At 46.1% G+C, this 21,927-nt stretch overlaps 1 protein-coding gene across 1 annotated transcript in view; it reads left to right on the top strand.

Moving 5' to 3' along the window:
- The window catches only part of BCR (BCR activator of RhoGEF and GTPase), a 117,373-nt gene that overhangs the window by 60,269 nt on the left and 35,177 nt on the right, over window positions 1-21,927 (top strand). Inside the window, exons 3-9 of the mRNA XM_054995976.1 lie at window positions 175-279; window positions 533-718; window positions 4,487-4,594; window positions 6,207-6,267; window positions 9,137-9,189; window positions 10,459-10,599; window positions 19,668-19,789. Coding sequence (XP_054851951.1) covers window positions 175-279; window positions 533-718; window positions 4,487-4,594; window positions 6,207-6,267; window positions 9,137-9,189; window positions 10,459-10,599; window positions 19,668-19,789 — 776 coding nt within the window. The remainder of the gene's footprint in view (window positions 1-174; window positions 280-532; window positions 719-4,486; window positions 4,595-6,206; window positions 6,268-9,136; window positions 9,190-10,458; window positions 10,600-19,667; window positions 19,790-21,927) is intronic.

The raw sequence follows: 21,927 nt of genomic DNA, 5'->3' as shown, positions 1-21,927 counted from the left end.
CAGAGGCCAGGCTGTTTGTCAGTGAAGAATTTCCCCCCTCAGCAGTCCATTAGAATGTTTGTGAACCTTCTGCGGCATCACAGTTAGGGAGAGCTCACCAGTGTCAAACAAGAAATGTAGAAGCTGCCCATTTTACTTTGTCTAACAATTTTTTAACTTGTTTATTTTGTCTAGAGTGAGCCAGACTTGGAAAAGGGCTTGGAGATGAGGAAATGGGTGCTCTCTGGAATCCTGGCTAGTGAGGAAACTTATTTAAGCCATCTTGAGGCTCTGTTGCTGGTAAGTGTATTGATTAGGAATTTTCTGTTCAGAGGTGGAAAAACAAAAAGGGAGTACAGTTCACTTGTTGTGCTTTTGCACAGTTACTGTTTATTTCAGTGGAGTTTGAGCAAGAGAACTTCTTGGGTTAGAAGGATAGGTTGGCTACCTCTGTCCATCCCACTCCCCCTGGGGAAGTGGGCCCAACAAAAGTCCCTGGTTCTTGCTTTGTGCTTGTGAATGTACACGATCTGTGACCTCTTTTTTTTTGTAGCCCATGAAGCCTTTGAAAGCTGCTGCCACCACCTCCCAACCTGTGCTGACGAGTCAGCAGATTGAAACCATCTTTTTCAAAGTGCCTGAGTTATATGAGATCCACAAGGAATTCTATGATGGGCTCTTCCCACGTGTTCAGCAATGGAGCCACCAGCAGCGAGTGGGGGACCTCTTTCAGAAGCTGGTGAGTGAACAGCTGTACCTTCCTGAGCCAGCATGGTGTGGTGCTTAGAGTGTCTGACTAAGATCTGGGAGACCCAGGTGCAAATTCCCACTGTGCCATGGAAGCTTGCTAGGTGACCTTGTCCTTGAGCCAATCATAGTCTCTGAACTCAGCCTCCCTTCCAAGCTGGTTCTTAGGATAAACTGGAGGAGGGGAGAAACATGGTCAGCTGTATTGTATCCCCTTTTGGGGAGAAAACCAGGGTATGAATATTGACTTACCTTTGAGTCTCTCAGGCCATCTTAGACTTTCAATGCACCTGTTGTCTCTGCTACTCCAGGTGGTTTCTGGTACACCATTGTTTGCCACATATTGCAGTGCACAATGCAATGGGGAAGGAAATATGTTGGCTAGGAACAGCAGTCCCCCTGTGTAGCAGATGTGTGGGACAGAAGGTTATCCCCAAAGTTAGTGGTTGTACTGCCCTCCCTCCAGTGACTTTGCCACTATCTTTCCACTGTATTTCTACAGGGATCTCAGCATCCATGAACTTTGTCCTTCTGATCTCAAGCAAAGCCTCTGGAGCCCTCCTGTCCATTGGTTTAGAGCTTGCACTGTTGTGTAATATAGTAGAATGTAAACTTTCTGGTTCCTTTGTCATACTTATTGCATCTTGTGACACTTCATAAGAGTAGGCTGTAAGGCAAAAGGTAAACCCGAAGGATGACCAATTCAGCAGCAATTATTTGCTTGTTTACATTTCTCAAGAAAAGATGTTTTAGGGACCTGTGCATTTTTGTTCTGATCATTCTTCACCAGCTTTTTCTACCATCAGGAAATACTATGTGATATACTCTGGATATCTTTTGACATTTTGCAAACAATTGTCAGAAATTCGTAGGAATTGTGCTTTTTTTTAAAAGATATTTTAATTTTATTATTGATAGCAGGGGGAATACAGAATAAGAAGGGTAGGGGAAGGAAATACAAGTTACATAATTCAAATATATTGCACCGTTCAGTCAGATATATTTTCTTATTATCTTTTTGTAATCCATAGGTCAGATTATTATTACAATTTTTCCATTCATTTTTAACACTGTCCATAACGGTCTTCAACTTAACTCGGAATTAAGTTCCTTCAAAGTTCTTTTGTATCCAATCGTAAAAAGGGTCCCAAAGATCATCATATATCATACTATCTCTATCTTTCAATAAACTGGATAGTTTGTCCATTTCTGCTGTATTGAGTATTCTTTCAATCAGATTATCTTGTGTTGGGATATCTCTCGTTTTCCAAAATCTCGCATATAAAATTCTAGCTGTTGTAATTATATTCAGAATCAAATGTTTTTGGTTTTTATTCACCTGAGCCGTTATATGATTTAATAGAAGAAGTTTAGGGTTCAGTGGTATAGGAATTTTGAGAATCTGCTGGATCATTCTATGAGTCATCTTCCAAAACTCCACTGCTTTTTTACATGTCCACAACATATGGCAATATGTACCCACCTTAATTTCACATTTCCAACATTTGTTTGGCATATTTAGAGACATTTTAGCTATCTTAATAGGAGACTCCTATTAAGGAATTGCTTTCTGTTTTGCCATAGGTACATGGAGGCCAGTGTAAAATTGCCTACATAAATTCATAGTTCCAAGCCTGACTGATTTGGTAACAAAGAATGCTAAATCTGAGAATACCATTTTCCTTTCTATCCCCCCATCTCCACACAGTCCACTTTTTCCTTGCTATGCTCTGTGCATTGTGTTGTGTGGCACTCCAATGTCACTGTCTATCTTCTAACAGCTATGATTTCTGTCTACATTAATCAAGGCCAGGGGTCATTTCGTAGAAAAAGAGCTGCAGGAACTCATTAGCATAACTCATTAGCACAACTCATTAGCATATGCCACACCCCTTGACATCTCTGGAAGTGTGTCATTAGCATAACTGGTTTGCATATGCCACACCCCCTGACATCACCTATCCTGGCTGTTTTGGACCCAATCCTGACCATTCAGGGCCAAAATTGGGCCCAAAATGGCAAAAGGGGGCTGAAAATGGCCTAAAAGGGACCCAAAATGGTCAGAATTGGGCCACTGCTGAGCAGGAGAGTGATCCACCACCCATCAGAGGCCCAATCCTGGCCGTTTTGGGACCAATTCTGGCTGTTTTAGGCCCGATCCTGGACATTTTGGGCCAAATCCAGGCAGAAACGGGCCCAAAATGGCCAAGAGTCAGGTGGGTGGGGCCACCTGATGTGATCTCTTTGGAGAACTACCAGAACTGCGTTCCTGCGCATTCCCCCTCAAAATGAGCCCTGATCAAGGCTATGAGCACATAGGCAGCAGCACAAAAAGAGAGGACCCCCCCCTTTCTGTCCATCTTGGCTTCTCAACTCTGCTTCACAAAGCTTCATAAAAGACAATCGTTTTCCCAGTAGTTAAGGGAACCCCCACACAGATCCCTAGCTACCTGTATTCCAGAAGATTTGCCAGAACTAGCTGCAAAAGGGAAGGTCTCCAGCAATCTTTTGTGAGGTGGTGATGGGGGTGGGGGGTATGGAATTTCTTGTCTTTAAAGAAAAGAAAGCTGCATTCCTCAGGTGCTTCCGGTGGGGGGGGGTCATGCAAGGGTTCCAAACTGCAGCTCTCTTCTCTGTTTGCTAAAGGACCAGGAGGTGTTCATTGGGTAAAGGATTCTTGAGGCCACAGCTCACGGTGGGCAAAACCAGAGACACTCTCCCCTCTGCTGCCATTCATACTTCCAGTAACAGAAAAAGATGAATAATTTTTTGTCTTTTTTCTCTTTTGTGTTGGCACATTCTTAAATGGATTTCAATAAAGTCAGGGAACCAAGTACCAAAACCCAGATGGGACTCTTCATTTCTGAACCGGAAAGAACTTGAGAACTTAAACACCATTTGTAGGAAATTGCAAGGGAGCTTCTTAGCCAAACACAGGTTCCTTCTGTTGACATATGGGTTTTTTTTCTTCACTTTTTGCTCAGAAGTTTGTCTTTGGATGGTTTGGTGTACCTACAGTATGTGGCACAACAATTCCTTAAGAGTTCAGACATGCTTGGAATTTGCCCTGGGATTTCCCAAGCTGTGTCTTATACTGTCTGGCACAGACTGTGGCTGCTGTTTACAAGTCAGCAAACGAGATCAGCGCTAAGTCCCAGTGATTAAAAGAGGCTTATTCAAGCATTTCCAGAGCTGCTGCTGCAGTCACTTCTCCGCAGTCTTGCCCTTCTCGTCTTTTAGCCATGACTTCTGTGCTTGCTGATGTGTCTTGATTTCGCCCCATCCTTTGTTTTTTAGTGCTGGGTTTTCTGGGTAGAGCCATCTGCTTCTGGTAGAACTTGGGTCTGAGTTATCAGCAGATGTTCAGGGGTGGGCACTGCATTCACTGGGGCCTGGTTCATGCTGCCTTGATGGCTCCTTGGGGATTGTGACCTCAGGCCAACCTGCTTCTGGCAAAACTTCCTCAATAGGCTCATGAATGGTGCCTGTTCTAGCAATTGGAGAACTGGAAAAAAAACTGGGGATGTTGCCTCCATAGGAGTCATTGCTTGAGCAGGCCAGTGACTGTTTCTTTTGCTGCCCAGATCCTATGTAGGGATGGTGTTTTTGTGTCTTGCACACACTGGTCTGAGAAAAGGCCGTGTGGCAGGAGGTCTCTTTTTCTCCCTTGTATAATTGTGAATGCAATCAGAAGCCATCTTTTCTCCCCCCTTCCCTCCACTCGCCAGTGTTTATTTCCTTTCATGTTTGTTTCTTGCAGGCCAGCCAGCTGGGAGTGTACCGAGCCTTCGTGGATAACTATGAGGTTGCCATGGAGACGGCAGAGAAGTGTTGTCAGGCCAACGCTCAGTTCGCAGAAATCTCAGAGGTAACGTTATGATGTTCAAGCACACATAGTGCCTTGGTCTGGCTAATGTACTCAGATGGTGCTCTGGGGATGTTCTTGCAGCCCTTGGCCCAGAGTGCTGATGCTTTTGCACAATTCCCATTTATTCCATGTGTTCCACGAGCCAGAGTTGTCTTTCTCTTACACATGGCTGTTTATGTCGCTCAAGATCTGCACTTTACCTTCGCCTCCCTGAGATGAAGCAGGAGTGCCTTGCTGTAATGAGATGCTAACCTTGGAAATTCCCACAGCCACCGATCCTCATGAGGCCTCCTTACTGGAATGCCTGTCCTAGTTGGCTATATCACACTGTGGGTTAGGGCTGGGAGGGGGGGTGATATTTGAATGGTGCGATGGAATCGTCATAGCAGAAGAGATGCAAGGGAATTGTTGAAAGGCTGCCTGAAGTGGCACACATCAACCCTTGTCTGGAAAATCACAGGCTTCATTAGCCTCAAGTGTAGCGAGGAGGAGCAACACAAGATGGCTCTTGTCTTCCAAGTGACAAGTAGATTCGTAATATTATATGTTATATAATGTTATATTCTCCTTTGGTTTCCTCTGGGAGTGAAGGCCTTTCGCGCAGGATGCCTCATGACACAGAGCTTTCTTGGGGCTCCTCTACAGAAATCCTGTACAGCCTCCAAATGCTTTGTTGTTGGCTACTGCACTTTCTATTGGGACCTGATTCATTATCCTTCTGCAAAGTACAGTGGCGCACCCTGGACACCGGGATGTTCTATGAAATCCAAGCACTGTGCATCTCAAAGGACAAAGAAAATAAAACCAAGAAGCCTCATTCATCCTTTCTTATATCTCTTTTCTCTGAGATATATACCCCCCTTCTGGTCTATATCCTTAGGATTTAATTTTTAAAACTTGTAGAATTCCTCCCCACCTTGCTATAGCTGGGGAATTAACTGCCTAAGCTATCTCCCAGACTCTCACTTCTTGTTTTGTACCTCACCTTTCTCCTAACTTCTCTCCATAAACTTACTGCTTTTTGGGTCCCTCTGTTTTAATAACAGCTCTTTTTCCACATACATATATGGCAAGGGGATTAGATGATATTCCCAAGATGCAACAGGGGAAGTCTGCTGTGGAGCTCAGACTAGATTCTCCCCCTGAATTTCCTTGTTAGTAGATGTATGTGACCTCACACCTGCCTCTCATGGCTGCTTTCTATTTCATAGGCAAGATAAGGTCCATCACAATTACTGGGATATTTTCTTTGCTGTTACCAGAATAGAAAGTGGCTCCCTATTTTTTTTGTCTTACAGCAGGGAGTCCTGCTCTTGAACTGAAAGTTCATAGGGGGTTCTGGCATTGTGATGGGCCAGGTGTTACTTGTAAGTTATACTAAACCCATCATGTTCCTTTGCTGCAGTGTTACAGGTCCATAGTTTAGTTTGGTTGGACCTTGGGTCACTGGTTCCTTGACTTGACAAATGATATAACTTCTCTAGAATTGGCTTGAAGTGGCAGTTCAGCAACAGTATGTGCTTAAGCCTGGCGGAATGCATTTGACAGGTCCATGCCTCTCATGAAGAAAAACTCACCCTCTGGCAATTTTTGTTCTTTGTCCCTTTTATAGAATCTGAAAGCTAGAAGTGCCAAGGATTCCAAAGACCAGACAACAAAGAACTCCTTGGAAAGTGAGTAGAGCACTTAAGGGCTATAGTGCTTACCTGGCCAGGGCTGTGAGTGTTTCCAGAGAACCTTGCCTGTCTTTTCTTAAAGGAAGAACAAATTTCAGCTTGCTTGGTTCTGAACTATAAGAGAAAAAAAAGGTCAAGGCTCCATCACAAGATAACTAATTCTGCGAACTACTAGAATGTTAGTCTGCATACTTTCAAATGTAGAATTTGTTGTTCTTGATTTTAAAAATATGTATTGTTGAGTGTGGGGGGGGGGGAGGGATTACAGAGCTTGTACTAAAAGGGCAACATCTTGATACAGAGCAGGAAGCTTCCTGTATAGTAATCTGGCTGCCAAAGTCATTCTTCCAAAGTTGTCTTGCTCATAGGCCGAGCAAACTGATCTTGTTTTGCCCCTGAACTTTTAACCTCACATTGATTCTGTGATACCTTTGTGCTCTTGCTTACTGTTGATCATGTGCATGCTTTATCATGGTGTATCCCTGATTTATACTGTTCGCTTTCCTCCATAGCTCACCAATGGCATTGAAGAGGGCAGCATACACACAGGCTGATACTAGGGTCCCCTTATGCCAGTGGTGTTACTTTAGTGCAACATAGCCAAGATCCTGTGGTCTACCAGTTACAAAGTCAGAACCAAATCAGTAGCCTAAACAGACAAGCACCAGCCTGTTAATACTGTCAGCCACTCACATAGTGTTGACTCCAGACTAAACTGGCAATTACCACTAATTCCCCCTTCTCGCTGTGGATGCCCCTCATGTCATTCTTCAGTGTCCCCTAGACCCCAGAAGCAGCGTTCTGTGGAGATTGCTGGGCTTCAGTTAGAGGGGAGAGAGGAAAGTTCCATTCTGCCACTGGAAAATTTAGTGTATATCCTTGTAATTTCACTGTATCCTTGGTAATTTCATTGTCACCCATCAATTACCAGATCTCTTGTTGATATTGCTGTGCAGTAGCCATGTGGGGAAGGCACCAGTGTAGTCATGACATCATTCTGTCTTTTCACACACACTTTGTCTGCACAAACCTTCCATATACCATCAAAACACGTGGGCACCTAGGAAGAGCGGACAGTTTCCTAGTTCACACAGGGCTTTGAATCCCCTGGCAGCCCAAACATTCCCTACTCAGGGAATGCAGCCTCTGTGAGGGTACAAGGGAGATGGCTTCAGGAGTTGTCTTGTACATTGGTGGGACACCAAAGAAGTGGGTTTGAGTCATGCTGTAGGGAGATGTTAAAGACCCTTCAAGGCAAAACCTCTCTCCGCAGGCATTCTGCCAGTAATTGTTATTTTTAGATGTAAAGATGGTGATGGGGAGTGTCTTTGTGTGAGATGCTGCTACCTTTCCTCAGATCTCGAATACAGTTCCCCTTCCTTAATCCCCTACTGAAACTCGGTCCAAGTCCATGTGAATGAACACAGATAGTCTCAAATTTTAGAGTAAGCTACATGAGGCTGAGGTCCTGTATCTTTGTACGCTGTAATGTGCCATGCCCACTGATGTCACTGAATGATGCCAAACACCTGTGGCAGTGTAGTGATACAGCTTAGCAGAGGTGGAGCTGGAACAGACGCAGCTCTGATCATCGTGTCTTGTGGGGTGAGCATGGACGGGACTGGGCCTGCTGGCATCTTTTGATTCTTGCAGGGTGTCTCAGCCCTTGAAAGCTTCATAATGGGCTAAAAGGTGCACCTGCCTCCACTGTTGTATCTCCATACTGTGTACTGCTGCACCTCCTAAGTAGCTGTCTTATACTCTGGAAAAGACACTATGGCTCTGGGAGGGCAAAGAGAACAGTTGGTTTCCCACAAGCCACTGTGTCCTCTCCCACAAGCTTCTCTCATGTGCATGGCATGGAAGGTGGAGAATATCCTGGACATGTTGAAAGGCTACCTGGTTGCAGGGAGATGAGAGGAAACAAGGGCTAGTAACGAGCAAGGAGCTGTCACTGTGGTTCCTAGCGAGCACCTAATCACAGGTGCTGAGAAAAGTATATGACACAGTGTTACTCTGAGTCGTAACTTAAGAGTAGCCATGCTGCATCTGACCAGTGGCCCATTTTGACCAGGATCCTGCTTCACACAGTGGCTAACTGGATGCCCCCAAAAGGCCTACAAACAAGGAATGGTCAAAGCTTCCCCCTATTGTCCTTCTCAGTGCTGTTGTTCAGAGGAGTGAACATAGAACTTCCATTTTTCACAATGGCTTGTAGCCATTGATGGATCTGTGAATTGGTCTAATCCCCTTTTAAAGCTAATAAAATTAGCTCTTCTTGCTAAATCCCGTGGCAGTGAATTCTGCAAGTTAATTACCCTTGAGTATCAAAGTGCTTTTTTTTTTTGTTCTGTCCTGGGTGGGGTTTATGTACTGCTGGTGCCATGTTATGACTGGCTGCCAACTTAGAATCCTGTTGTCAGCTGTGGATTTGAGGCTGAAGAGGTTATACGGGAGATGCAGCAGCTCTTTGGTCCTCTTTGACTATACTGAAAGTTTTCACTGACACCGACACATTATGGTGTCGCTGGGGGTGGGGGCCATCCTCTAAGTGGTTCTGACTGTCTTCTGTTTCTTTTCCCACTGTGCTTCTGAACCGTCTCTGTTTCTGACCTTGTGCCAGTGCAGTCCCATTAGGCACAAGGGCTCTGCCTTCTACCAGTTCAGTGGCCTTGAAACACTGGAATAATGTTTAATCGGTTGGTACAAAGAACTTGGTAGTATTGCCCTCCTGCCCAGCCAATGTAAGTTGGTGTTAGGCTCAGTCTGTTGGCCTTTTCTCCTCCTTTTCTGTGTTCTGTGGTGTCCAGGTCACTTTGTGGAGGTAACATTTCTTCCTCCACTCCTGCTTCTTTCTTCTTCACAGCTCTCCTGTACAAGCCAGTGGACCGAGTAACACGCAGCACGCTCGTCCTTCATGTAAGTAACTTTTAATGGTTAGGCTTTAGGGAGGGGGTGGTCCACACCAAACAGATGTGGCAAGTCAGCAATCGCTGTGAGTGTCTGTCTGCGGGATATCCTAGAGATTTGCGCATGATGGAAAATAACAGAAGGTATCAAAACAATTATGAAAAGTACACAGGAAATGGGCGGCAGTGGCTGTATAGGAAAAAGCAGTTTTTTATTTCCAGTGTATTTTAGTAAGACTCTTTTCAGAGGAAATCTATATTTATAAACTTCATATGGCTTACCACCATTCTTGAACTGGGTTTAAGCAGGCCATAGCAGTAGTTGACTTTTTTGTGATTGTGAGTAACGAGAGGGATGTGACAATTCCCCTCAGAAGAGCTTTATTTGAAATGCATCAGGATTGTAAACCAGGCCTTTTGCACTATCACTGCTGCTGTTGCTTTGTATGCAGCAACCCCATCCGACTGGCTACAGGAAGGTATTTTTTGGATTAGCATTGGGAGGCTGGTTTAGGATGCTTCTCAGCAAGGGGGTAGTGAATGTATGGAATGGATTGGCTTCCAGCCTGATATGGGTACCTGTATATTAACGATAGTGGGGCAAATAGCAGTGCCTTGCGGCTGTTTTCAGATAGGGAAACAAAACAAGGGGGAAACTTAATCCCTCCCTCTCCTTGTTGTGCCATGGTCCCAACCCAAATTGGGGGTGGGGTGGGGGGGAGTTCCGTGCACCTGAGAAAGTTAGCATATGAAAACATTGGGTGTTTTGCCCTCAGAACTTCCAGCACCATGTATAATTGAGCCCTAAAAGGCAGCCCAAAGCATTTTTTTCTGGAGGATGCCTAGACTTTCGTTGGGTTTGAGAACTCTGTCCCTTCCCAATACAGCCCTACTCCTGGTCCTTCCTTTAGAAGGCCTCACCCTTTGAACTTCCATGTCCTTCCTCATCACCCTCACTCCTCCACAATGACCTGGCGCATGCTAATTTTCCTTCTTCAAACCCTTTTTCCCTTCCAGCCTGACTTTTTGCTGTCCTCAACCCCTGGGCCTGGCCTCTGCTCACCTTCATCCCTCCTTCCCTCTCTGCCCTTTGTTCCCCGATTATAAGCTCTTGTAACACCTTTTGGTGTTACAGATTGTGAAAAAGTACTAGCCAGCTTGGGGCTGCAAAAGATTGCCTGCCCCTAAGGTCGGTCAGGATAAGAGTCTCACGGGCTTGTCTCTCTCTCCTGGCTAGGCTGTCGGCTACAATTCCTATGGTGTTTATGTTTTGGTGCAGGACTTACTGAAGCACACTCCTTCAAGCCACCCTGACTACTCGCTCCTGCAGGATGCCCTCCGTATCTCCCAGAACTTCCTCTCTAGCATCAACGAAGAGATCACTCCCAGGAGGCAATCCATGACTGTCCAGAAGGGAGAGGTGAAACACCTGTGGGCTTGTGGGCGTGTCTGTGTTACAGCACCCGTGCCTCATGCACAAACATGTTGGCCTGAAGGTGGGAAATGCCAAAGGTGTGGGGGACAGGGCTGCATTAAGCAGCCTCTTGCTGTTTCTGACATTGAGGAATTACTCAAAGTTTTCTCTGGCAAAGATCTCAGAATCATTTGCATACCAAAGAAGGGGAGAGGCAAGGCAGGAGAAGGAAAGAGCAACGTCTTCAAGTGTTCCTCCGTGGTGGTGTTCTGGCTTGTGTATGCCGACTTCTAAAGTAGGGATATCCCCTTAGAGCTTGACGTATTGGACTGGAGGAATACTGATTGAAGGGAAGGCTTGACTTTTCAGAGCCAATTGATAATTTTGCATTCAGAGTTGCAAGCTCTGGGTACTGATTATTGCTCAGTTAGGGCAGCTCTGGTTGAGTCACTATCTTTCTGCCATCTGTGTAAAATGTTGAATACTATTGCCTGAGCCTGCAGAAGAAGGTGGAAGGGAAAGATTATTATAACAGGCTTTGTTTACTATATTCTGTATGTGTATAAACAAAAATGAACAATGGAAAGCTGGGGGCAGTGGAAGGTTGCATTAAATGGATGCTGATGCAAAGGGATGCTGGATAATGGGGGGGGGAGGGCTGTTGTTCTGCTCATGTCTCTGGGTAGGAGGCAGGCTTTGAAGAAGGCACTGTAGAATCTTAATGAGGAGAGGCCCAGGCCTGTGTGGGAGAGAAAGGGGGTGGTGTTGATGTCCCCTGCGGCGATCCATGTCTTTGTCATCATCCCAGTGATGAAAATGCCAGCTTGTAACGTACCTGAAAGGGCTTTCATGCATTCAGAAGCAACTCTCTACACTATCCCTCCATTCGTACAGATGTTGGAAGAATTTCTCCTTCCAGCGTTGTTGCAAACCTGAAAAGTGCTCTGGATGCCGTTCCCTTGCCGTGCTGTCTCTGCTCGCAGTCTGCTCCTCCCATGCTCCGTTTCCCTTTCAGGCAGGGTGGGATGGATGCTTTGCTTCACTCAGCCTTTCTGAACCCAAATTGCAGCTTTGCAACAAATCATTATCCTTTTGCTTGTGGCCAGCTCCCATCTGGCTCATTGTGATAGAAATGGCAAACCATGCTCTGCATCTCGGTTTTACCACTTGTATGCCATTGGGGAGTTTCTCCTACACAAGCCTCATTCCAGGGTGGGGTTTTTTTTTTTGGTACTCAGCATAGGAGTGCTGCTGACTCGCATATATTCAAGCCAGTGGCCTTGAGACTTGTAGGAAAACAGCAGCCCCGAAGGGTTCAGTCTTCAATTGAGAGGGTGTTGTGCTGTGATTGGCAGATGGTTGTGGAAATGGTGAGATGCAGATTAAATGCTGAAACATGCAACAATTCAAAACTAATGCAATACTAACTTGGCCAAGAGACATGGCTGCCCACTTGATCCAAGTGGGTAACAGAAACTGATACTTGGCCATATTGTGGTTTTGACACTTTAAGAGGGTTGTATGGCTCCCCTTTGTTTTCTCCTTGCTTGCTTTGAAAGGAGACTCTGCTTCCACAGTGTGGGGTGAGGGCTATGGTTCAGCCTCTCCCCCATTGCAGACACACACACACCCCAGGGTAACAAGACAGTGTGCTGTTTGCTTTACCTAATTGACTTCTCCTGATGCATAATGCATTTTTCTTTTAATGGATAGGGAGCCTGCTTTGAAGGGTTTGGGGGCATTTATTTCCCTCCCTCCTATGAGAGAGTTTCAGGTGGGTAGCGATGTTGATCTGCTGTAGAAAAGCGAGATTCTAGTCCAGGAGCACCTTAAAGGTCATCAAGATTTCCAGGGTATGAGCTTTTGAGAGTCAAAGCTCCGGGTATCTGATGAAGGGAGCTTTGACTCTTGAAAGCTTATATTCTGGAAATCTTGTTGGTCTTTAAAGTGCTGCTAAACTTGAATCTTGCTCTCTTCTATTGAAGATGTTTTGGAGGAAAGAAGTTGGGAAGGGGAGAGACTCCCTTTTAAAATGTTTTAAAGCTAGCATCCAGGAGCTATGTCTGTCTTTCTTGGTTCTTTTTTGCTGCTCTTTCTCTCCTTTTAAAGGCTAAACATTTTGCCCCTTACTTAGACTTTGCTGCTGGTGTGTTGATGAAAGCAACCATTCTGGTGCTTAATATCCCCAGTAATAGCTGGCTAATTTTGGGAGGGGGAGCAGCATGGCAGGCTCTGCCTGGAGTGTCTCATCTACCAAGTGCTGCAAAGGACATCAGTTCCTGCCTGCTTGCTCACAGTAGCTGGCGCTGGAATCCACACACACACCTCCCCCCCCCCGTCTCCTGCATCTGTCCTTGTAGCAGTTCTTTGTGTGAGGGGCTTCCCCTCACGATTCCACTTGAATAATTGTTTAATGTTCTTGCTGTGAGCCTGTTTCAAATATGTTTATTTATTGATTGTATTTGCTCCTCCCAAGAACTTGGGTTGTACCCATGTATTTCCCCCATTTTATCCCCACAACAACACTGTAAAGTAGGTTGACAGTATATACGGCTGGCCCAGAGTCATTTACAGTGAAATCCTAAGCAGAGTTACTCCAGTCTGTGCCCATTGAAATCAACAGACTTAGATTGGAGCAATCCTGCTTAGGATTTCACTGTTAGTGACTTAAATCCCAGCCTTCCCGGTCTGACACTGTACCACTTGGCCTTTTGCATGCAGACATGTCCGGTAACCAGCCAGTTTTGGTCCAGGATTCTGATGTTTCAAAACCTGTTTTCTACTTGTTTACGACAATATTTGTTTAGTAAGCCATTATTAGCTGGCTGTTCCTGAGCCTGCCCTCTTCTGTAACAGTCGTGTGCATGCTGCCTACCTCGCTCCATTCATTAGCCGCATCTGTTTCCTTTTTAGTCTGAAGCTATGCAAGGATCTGTCCCCTGCACTTACGTGCATGAAGGTCAGTTTGCTTAGGAATTGCAGACAATGAAACCAAAGATTCCTTTGAACCCTGAACATCTCTGCTTTCATTTTTGTTGACAAAACTGAATTTCTAGTTCTTTGGAGGCAAAACCAACAAGAAAATCCTGGAGTCCCCAGAATACACTCTGCAACCTTATAGAGCAACTGACCTCCTTGTCTCTGTCTGTGTCCTTTATTTCAAGAGGTTAATTTTGACAGCTTTTTGTTCCTTACTGTTGGAACCTAGAATTTGAAAGCTGTTCCCCACATGGGCTCTTTTCTTTCTGATTTATGGTCAAAGACTGAGTGTGGGCTTTAAAAAAGATTCCAAGTGGCCCTGAGTGGGCTGCCAGTGCCTTGTATGTCCATTCCAGCAGAGGTTCTATGTGAAATTTGTTAGCTGTTTCCAGGAATTTCAGCTAAAGCATTTTTGTGGGGTGTTCTGCGTTGACTGGTTCTGTGACTACCCAGTGGGTGGCAGAAGCAGGCCGAGCTTGTTCCTAGAGACTCTTGTTGACCTTTTCCTGGCTGGGGTGTGTGTGTGTGTGTGCCGCCTTCTTCCTTGGTTGGCTTAACCCCAAAGCCCTTTTCTTTTTCCCTGTCTTGCTTGCTGAGCTCCTTCTCTCTCTCCTTCAAGCTGAGTCATGTCAGTAAAAGAGAATGGCCCCACATTGGCTCTGAGTCGCAGCACCTACATCACCACAAGTCTGAAGCCCCTGCAGAGATTCTTGTTCTCACCATAGTGCTCTGGGCTCCCAGGATGCAAGTGGTGGCAGTGACCCTCCTTTTTCCTGCTAAAGATTGCTTAAATCCTCAACTAAAGAGCCCCTGGCATCTGCATTCAGCCTTGCCTGCCGAATGACGTACACTCCCTGAGTCAGCCTCGGTCACATACCCCTGAGTCAGCCTCAGTCACATACCCCTCCAGTGTTGGCGTGACTAGCATGCCTCCTGCTGCTTCTGTTGAAGCCATCTGCTAATCTTCTTTTCTGAGCACTCTTCCCCCCCCCCCCCCCGGTATCCTTGGGCCATCGTGGGGTATTTTTGACTGGGCATCGGTGTCCTAGGAAAAGAGAGAGATTCCTGGGTGAATGCAGTTTGAGGTCTTTTGATGGAAAGAGGGAGAACTGGTTGGGATAAGGAAGGCAATGAAACTGGCTTGTAGTCTCTGTGGGAAAGTTTCTGTAGACAGGCTGTCTTTTTCTGCTGACCTGGGCTTTGGCTGCTCCAAAATGGGTGCACAACAGAGCTTGTTCCATGCTGGAGAGAGAGCAGTTTTCCATGGAGAATGGCAATCTGGATATATCTGGAGAGCAAATTTGAGTTCAGTAGCAACTTCAATGACCGGCAAGATTTCCAGGGTATAAGCTTGTGAGAGTCAAGCTCCCTTCATCAGAGCCCTTCATCTGTCCAAACCAGGCTCTGTGTGGAATTCAGTTTCTCTTGCCCCAGGGATGGAGTTTGCTAGTGAACCACTCCTTGGCAAATTGACACCCTCTCTCAGACTCAGTGTGCAAATCGGTTGTAAATTCAGCCAGAGATGCAGAGCCATTACTTTTTCTGCAGTGTTGTATTCTCTTCTGTCTTCTCTCTCCACCCAACCCCTGCCCCACCCCCCAGCTCTTGTTACTGCTCCTGCTTGAAGCAGACCATAATGGGAGATTTAAGGACCAAAGAGATTGTTTGCAGCTAAAACTGTACGTTGATTCCCATGTGTTTGGGATGTAGTGCTTCATGTCATGTTATGTTTCATATCAAAGAGCAATGGTCCATTGGCTTCACAATCACTTGGAGATGGGAATCTAAATGCTGGAGCAATTTATATAATATATTCATGAGCCTTTGAAAAAGCATTTGCCGAAACGGGATATCAGGCTGGCAGAACCTGTCAGGCTCTTCAGCCCAATTTTTGGCTTTCGGCTGTAGTCACTAGACCATGTTGTCTTGTGAAGAAGCTCCACCATAGAACCATAGGACAAGATACATTATATATGCCATCTCAAGTGTATACAACAACATCTGATTGGAGAAACTATAGCGGTTGGACTTCTTGGTCAGGATTGCATGCATCTTTAATTAATTATTTATTGGATATTTATTGAATTATTGAATGGTATATTTATTATGAATTATTTATCAGCACTTTAGCACTTTGCATTATGCATTGAACTTTATAAAATTGCAAAAAACCCTTTATAAAAATTCACATTTATATATAATTATTTCTATAGACCTTTGAAATTTTTCTGGTCTCCTGGGAAACAGAATGTGCCTTGCTTTCTTACTTGTAGCACCAGAGCTGTTGGTTTCCAGAATCTGAACTTTGCAGCTTTTTTGGAAGGGTATGAAAACACCTTGGTTTGATCCAGATTTATGAGGCAGTTCCTCTAACTTTGGTGCAATGTTGCATGGGCTTTCTAATGAAGGTATTTGGGGTGTTTTAGTGTGTTAATAAAACACTCTAAAACATTTTATTTAGATTACAATATGGAGCTACCCATTTTTTTCAGTCTGCCTTGGAAACAAAATAACTGCCTAGAATGGAGAGCTTTTTGGTCCATTCAGGGGATGATATTCTGTCATAAGGAATTCTGCATGCAATTTTCTTGAAGACAAGCTCACAAGTTATGATGGATTTGCCATTCGTTGAATTAATATTGCATCTGGGTAAATATACCAATTGATTCAGCTAGCTTAGTATTGCCTGCCTGACTGAAATCGGTTTGCCAGAGGCTTAGGCAGAGAGGCATTCATAGCATCATTGACTAGAGATGTCAAGAACTGAACATAGGACCTTCTGCTTGCAGAGCCACAAACCCCTGCCCAAACACTTATGAATGTGTATGCTTACAAGAGCTGTAGGTACAGACTAGGTGCAAATAGCATTTGGTGAATACATAACTGGTCCCAATCCAAAACATTAAGTATTGAAAAAATCTCAAGCGAAAAATGTCAGTATCGCCCTGGGAAAATCAGCTACTTGAATCCAGTATATTAAGGCTTTATTTTGGCAGAATAACCCTCTTGGATTCCAGGAATAAAAAAGCTAGCCAAGTCTCCTGCATGGTGTCCAGGAGAATTTTCAGGCAGTATAAATAAAAGATGTTTTGAATTTATAGTCCCTTCTAGTGTGATCTCAAAATCCCTGTTTTGATTTTGCTTCTCTGTGTGACTCAAACCCAAGATTCTTTATTTTCACTCCATTTTCAGCATCATATTTATGCATTTTTCCTGTCATTCATCCAAAATTGTATATATATTATACCTATAAATGATGTACATTGTACATACAACTGCCATGCGACTCGCAAATATGATACAAAGGTTTGCAAAACCTGTAGCACCAGGCAGAGGACCAAAGCCATTGAAGAATATAAGCAAATATAAAAACTGTGGGAAAAATTAACTCATCCCTAATATAAATTAGAAAACAAAAGCCATTTAATAAGACCAACACAAAATAGTATGCAGACTTTCAGGTTCTCCAAAACCTTACATCAAGATGGATTTTAAAAACCAATAAAAGAGGAAGGGAGACAAGAAAAAAGATGTTTCTTCCATAAGCCCAGTCTTTCTCCAGGCCATATTTCTCCATCTGAATAATTGTTTTCTATCAGCTTAAATTCAGGTACTTCCAAATTAGAGAGAGATTGCCGGTAGCTACGTTGGTCCAGAGCAAAATCCAAGATTAGTCATGCAGTTCAAAAATATCATAAAATAGTAAACCCCCTTCTCCTCAAAAAGCCAAAGGTGCAACCTGATACCAGCTCCACCCAATTCTAATATCTACCTTCAGGATGCCGAAATGAGCTCTTAAGATCATGACCTGAAACATCTTCCCCTTCTCTTCCAACACCCAGCCTGATGTTTTGGAGAACTTGAAAATGTGCACACTTTTTTCTATTTATGTTGATCTTAATCCAAATCCAAATCCAAATCCAATTTATTACAGCAAAAGCCAGCAGTATAAAGCAATACGATTACAAGCAATAAATCAATATTATCAGTACAGGAAAACTAAAGGCATAAAAGGGATAAGAGTTAAAATGGAATAACAGTAATGAAAATAAAAATAAAAAATTTATAATGTGTTTTTCACTAAGAGAAGTTTACGTTTTCTGATAGCTAAAGAGCAGAATTTGGCCGCAGCATAGGTTACTGAGCTCTGAGAATCTTCTAAAAGTGTTGATCTTAATAAAGAGTATTACATGGCTTTTGCTTTTGGAGTCTGCAATGGACCAGTGTGGCTACCTACAACCTCTATGTAGACAAAAATAATTTATGTTACATGTAGGGGAAACAACATACCTAGCTGATGCTTTTGATTTGCTTCCTGATAAAGGAATAGACTGTGAATTGGCAGGAAAAACCCCCCACACCTTTAGTTATAAATGGCACATAACAGTGCTTGTAGCTATGGGAGAAGTATCTGCAAAGGGTTTTGCTGGCAGGATTTGCAAACTCTATGGATGAGAGGGTGTAATTTTCTCCTGCAAATAATTATGATCCCGCATAGTTTTCTGCTGACCTCTGGTGGTGAGTGGGAGACTCAATCTGTTGAGCAAGCCAGAGGATAGTGATTTGGTCTTGAGGATGAGCCATTCGCAGCTGCAGGAGAATATTTGTCTTCCGCTGAAAGCAGGTAGCAAGCCAGACAGATTCCCTCCATGAACCGCATATCCTTGAATATGATCTGGTTCAAGCATTAGGGTTACTGTTTGGAGGCAGCAAGGCATGCTTCCAAAACAGTAGTAAGCCCTTCATAGGAACTGTGTAATTACGTCTAGGTCATGGATCATCTTCATCACCTCTAGTGAGGGAAGACTCAGGCCAGAAGGTAGAATGCCAGATGGTCAGCTGCTGGCTCTCTTGGGCAAACTATCCAAAAGTAAGGGTCCTGGCTGGCTTGGGGGATTTGGGATCCTGAGCAGTGGGCTCACTCCCACCAAAATACACACATCCAGACTATTCAGAAACATTTCCCTGGCAATAAGTTGTTTGCTGCATTTCCCTGTTGTGGAGTCTGTGCTGTGTCACAAGCCTTTCCCCGAGGCCCTCCCTCCCATGGCATCCTAAGATTTAAATTGCTTGTAGGGAAAAAAACAGCCTTTGGTCAACTCCTTGGGCAGTTTTAGTTTTTCCACATCCTTTGTGATGTAAAAAGGGGACTGGCCCATCAGCAAAGGATGAACAGCAAAGCAGAATGAGCTGGAGGAGGAAAGTGACCCGTTCTCGGTTTCTCTTAGCGTGCAAAGTATCCATTGTCATTATGGATGGAAGTATTCAATGCAGAGTATGGGGTGGGTGGCAGGAGTGTTTTTTCCGGGGTCTGGTTGCGAGGGGTTTATTGGACTGTTTGCAGCGGTTCCTTGCCCATCACAGAACGAGTTCAGACTGGTGGAACTTTTGTGTTCATCTATAAAGACTGGAATAACTTAACATTTGGGTGTGGATGATTTGCTGTCTCACTATCTGGAGTGGTTGCTGTTGCCCTGTTTGTTCAAGGGACAGCCTGCTAGCTATTTGCTTACTGGTTTGTCTTCTACCTTTTTGTGCTGTTTTGGATTCTCTTCAGTCCTGGTCCCACTTCTCAGCTGCTTTTTTTTAAAGTTTCTATCCCCTTCCCTTGTGTTACTATACTTTTTTTCTTGTACCTTTGCAAAGGAAGGAGCTAGAGACTTTTTAAAAAAATAAACGCTGGAAATTACACCTATCAATACAACAGTATATCAAAATAATGATATTCTAGTGCTAATTTTCTTTTAAATTGCGAAGCCCTGGTGGCCCAAGGAAGAGGGGTGGTCACTTTGGGGGGGATTGAGGCAGGGTAACTGAAGGGAAACCTGTCATGTGGAAGCCCCATTGCTGCTATGCTTTATCGGCAGCTGCATCAACAACAGGGAAACCACAAAATCTTGTCCCTGTGTGGACGACACTCCTGTTATTGCCTCTGGGCCATCTTCTTTCTACAGTTGCCAAGCCACCCGACTTTCTTATGAGCAAACATAGCTATTCCTGCAGTGGGTGTTTCTCAGTTACACCCTGTTAACCCAAGGTGCTGCTCTTTACCTTTGCTGCTTGCTTAACTGGAGCCATCTCATTCTTTTTGACAGCACCGGCAGCTCATGAAGGACAGTTTTATGGTGGAGCTGGTTGAGGGAGCCCGCAAACTGCGCCATGTCTTTCTCTTCACGGACTTGTTCCTGTGTGCCAAACTCAAGAAGCAGCTTGGAGGGTAAGGATCTCTCTGCTGGATTCCAAATAGGGGACTATGCTTGCACTGAGGGTGTTTTGGGGAGCATGTTGGAAAGAGCTGACTGGCACAGCAGAGGCAAAATCCAGAATTGAAGCAGAAGCATTGCATGTTTTCTGGTATCTGGAGCGTGCAAGTTGATCATTATTGTGCACCTGATGTGTGTTGAGGAGGGGGGCTTCTGTTTGGAAGCTTCACCTACAGCACTATGTGATTGTCTAGCTCCCAGCCGTCATGAACCTAAAAGTCAGAAAAGATAGAAACAATGCATTCTCAAGAGTGGCATGTTGATCTGAGGAGTGTACCTGCAATTGCTTAAGTGTCCCCTATTTGGGGTTGTTTTATACATTGATTAACATGGTTTTCCCTGATATGGGTATGTCCGAGGACGGGCGAGGCGCCCTCGGACTTTGGCCGCCCCCCCTCCCCCCGACGGAGACTCCGGCCCCACGCACCTCGAGCCAGGGGCCGGGGGACGGCGAGAGGCCGCGGCGGCGGCGACGAGCCCAGGCGCTCGAGGGGCCTCCCCGCGTCAGACCAAACGCCTTCACGTCAACGACCTCAAGGGGTGGCAGGAGCGGCCCCAAGGGGCTTGCCAACTGGCGGACGACCCCGCCGACCCCCCGGCCGGGGAGCTCCCCTGGACAGACCGGCGGCCGGAGGAAACCATGCCGCGCCTGGATGGCGCCCTGGGGCCATACAACGGCGGCAGCTGCAAGACCTCCTGAAGAGTTTGCCGGGCTGCTTCTCCACTCGACCGGGGTGCACCCGGCTGGCCGAACACACCATCCCCACGAACCCCGGCCAGGTCGCCCGGGCCACGTGGCGACCCCTGCCTCGGAAACAGTGGGAGGCGGTGGCCCGGGAAGTAGAGGAGATGCTACGATTGGGCGTAATACAGCCCTCGCACAGCGAATGGCGCAGCCCTATTGTCCTGGTCCCGAAGCCAGACGGTTCCGTTCGGTTCTGCGTCGACTATCGAGAAGTAAACAAGGTGGCCAAGTTCGACACGTACCCCATGCCGCGGGCGGACGTGCTGATCGACCAGCTGGGGGCCGCCCGCTACCTCTTGGCCTTAGATCTCACCAAGGGATACTGGCAAGTCCCCATGGCCCCCGGGGACCGCGAGAAAACCGCCTTCGCCACGCCCCAGGGCCTGTTCGAGTTTCTAGTTATGCCCTTTGGGCTGCACGGGGCGGCCGCCACTTTCCAGCGGCTGGTCGACCGGGCCCTCGCCCAGTGCCAGGGGTTCGCCACAGCATACATAGATGACATCCTCATCTACAGCCCCGACTGGCAGTCCCACCTACGTCACCTCCGCCAAGTGCTGCAGGCCCTCCGCGGCGCAGGGCTACGGGCCAACCCCACCAAAAGCCGACTCGGATTCCAGGAACTGAAATACCTCGGCTTCCTCGTGGGGCGGGGACAGTTGAGGCCCCTCCCGGACAAGGTGTCCACTCTGGAGGCGTGCCCCCGGCCGAAGACCAAGAAGCTGCTGAGGGGGTTTCTAGGGCTGGTAGGCTACTACAGCAAGTTTATCCCCCAGTACGCTAGCAGGGCCAGTCCCCTGACGGACTGCCTGCGGAAGGACCAGCCCAACCAAGTCCAGTGGACATCCCAGCGGCTACAAGCCTTCCACGACCTCAAGACGGCTCTGGCAGGGTCACCCGTGTTGCGCAACCCCGACTTCGACCGGCCCTTCCTCCTCCAGACAGACGCCTCCGATAGCGGCCTCGGGGCGGTCCTGTCACAGGACTACAACGGGCAGGAGCATCCGATCTTATTCGTCAGCCGGAAACTTCAACCAGCCGAGCAAAAGTACGCCGTCATAGAGAAGGAGGCCCTCGCGGTCAAGTGGGCTGTCGGAACGTTGCAGTACTACCTCACCAACAACCCCTTTACCCTCGTGACGGACCACGCCCCCTTAGTCTGGATGTCCCGCCTGAAAGACCACAACGCCCGGGTACTAAGGTGGTACCTGTCTCTTCTCCCCTTCAGCTTTTCGATCTGGCACCGCCCAGGGAAGTTGAACGCCAACGCCGACTTCCTGTCCCGGATGTTCACCAGCGAGGTACCGCCCGGCGCAACGCCAAGGGGTGTGTGTGTGTCCGAGGACGGGC

This window comes from Eublepharis macularius, chromosome 13 (genome assembly GCF_028583425.1).
Source record: "Eublepharis macularius isolate TG4126 chromosome 13, MPM_Emac_v1.0, whole genome shotgun sequence".
Lineage (NCBI taxonomy): Eukaryota > Metazoa > Chordata > Lepidosauria > Squamata > Eublepharidae > Eublepharis > Eublepharis macularius.
This window is presented reverse-complemented; position numbering and strand designations above follow the sequence as displayed.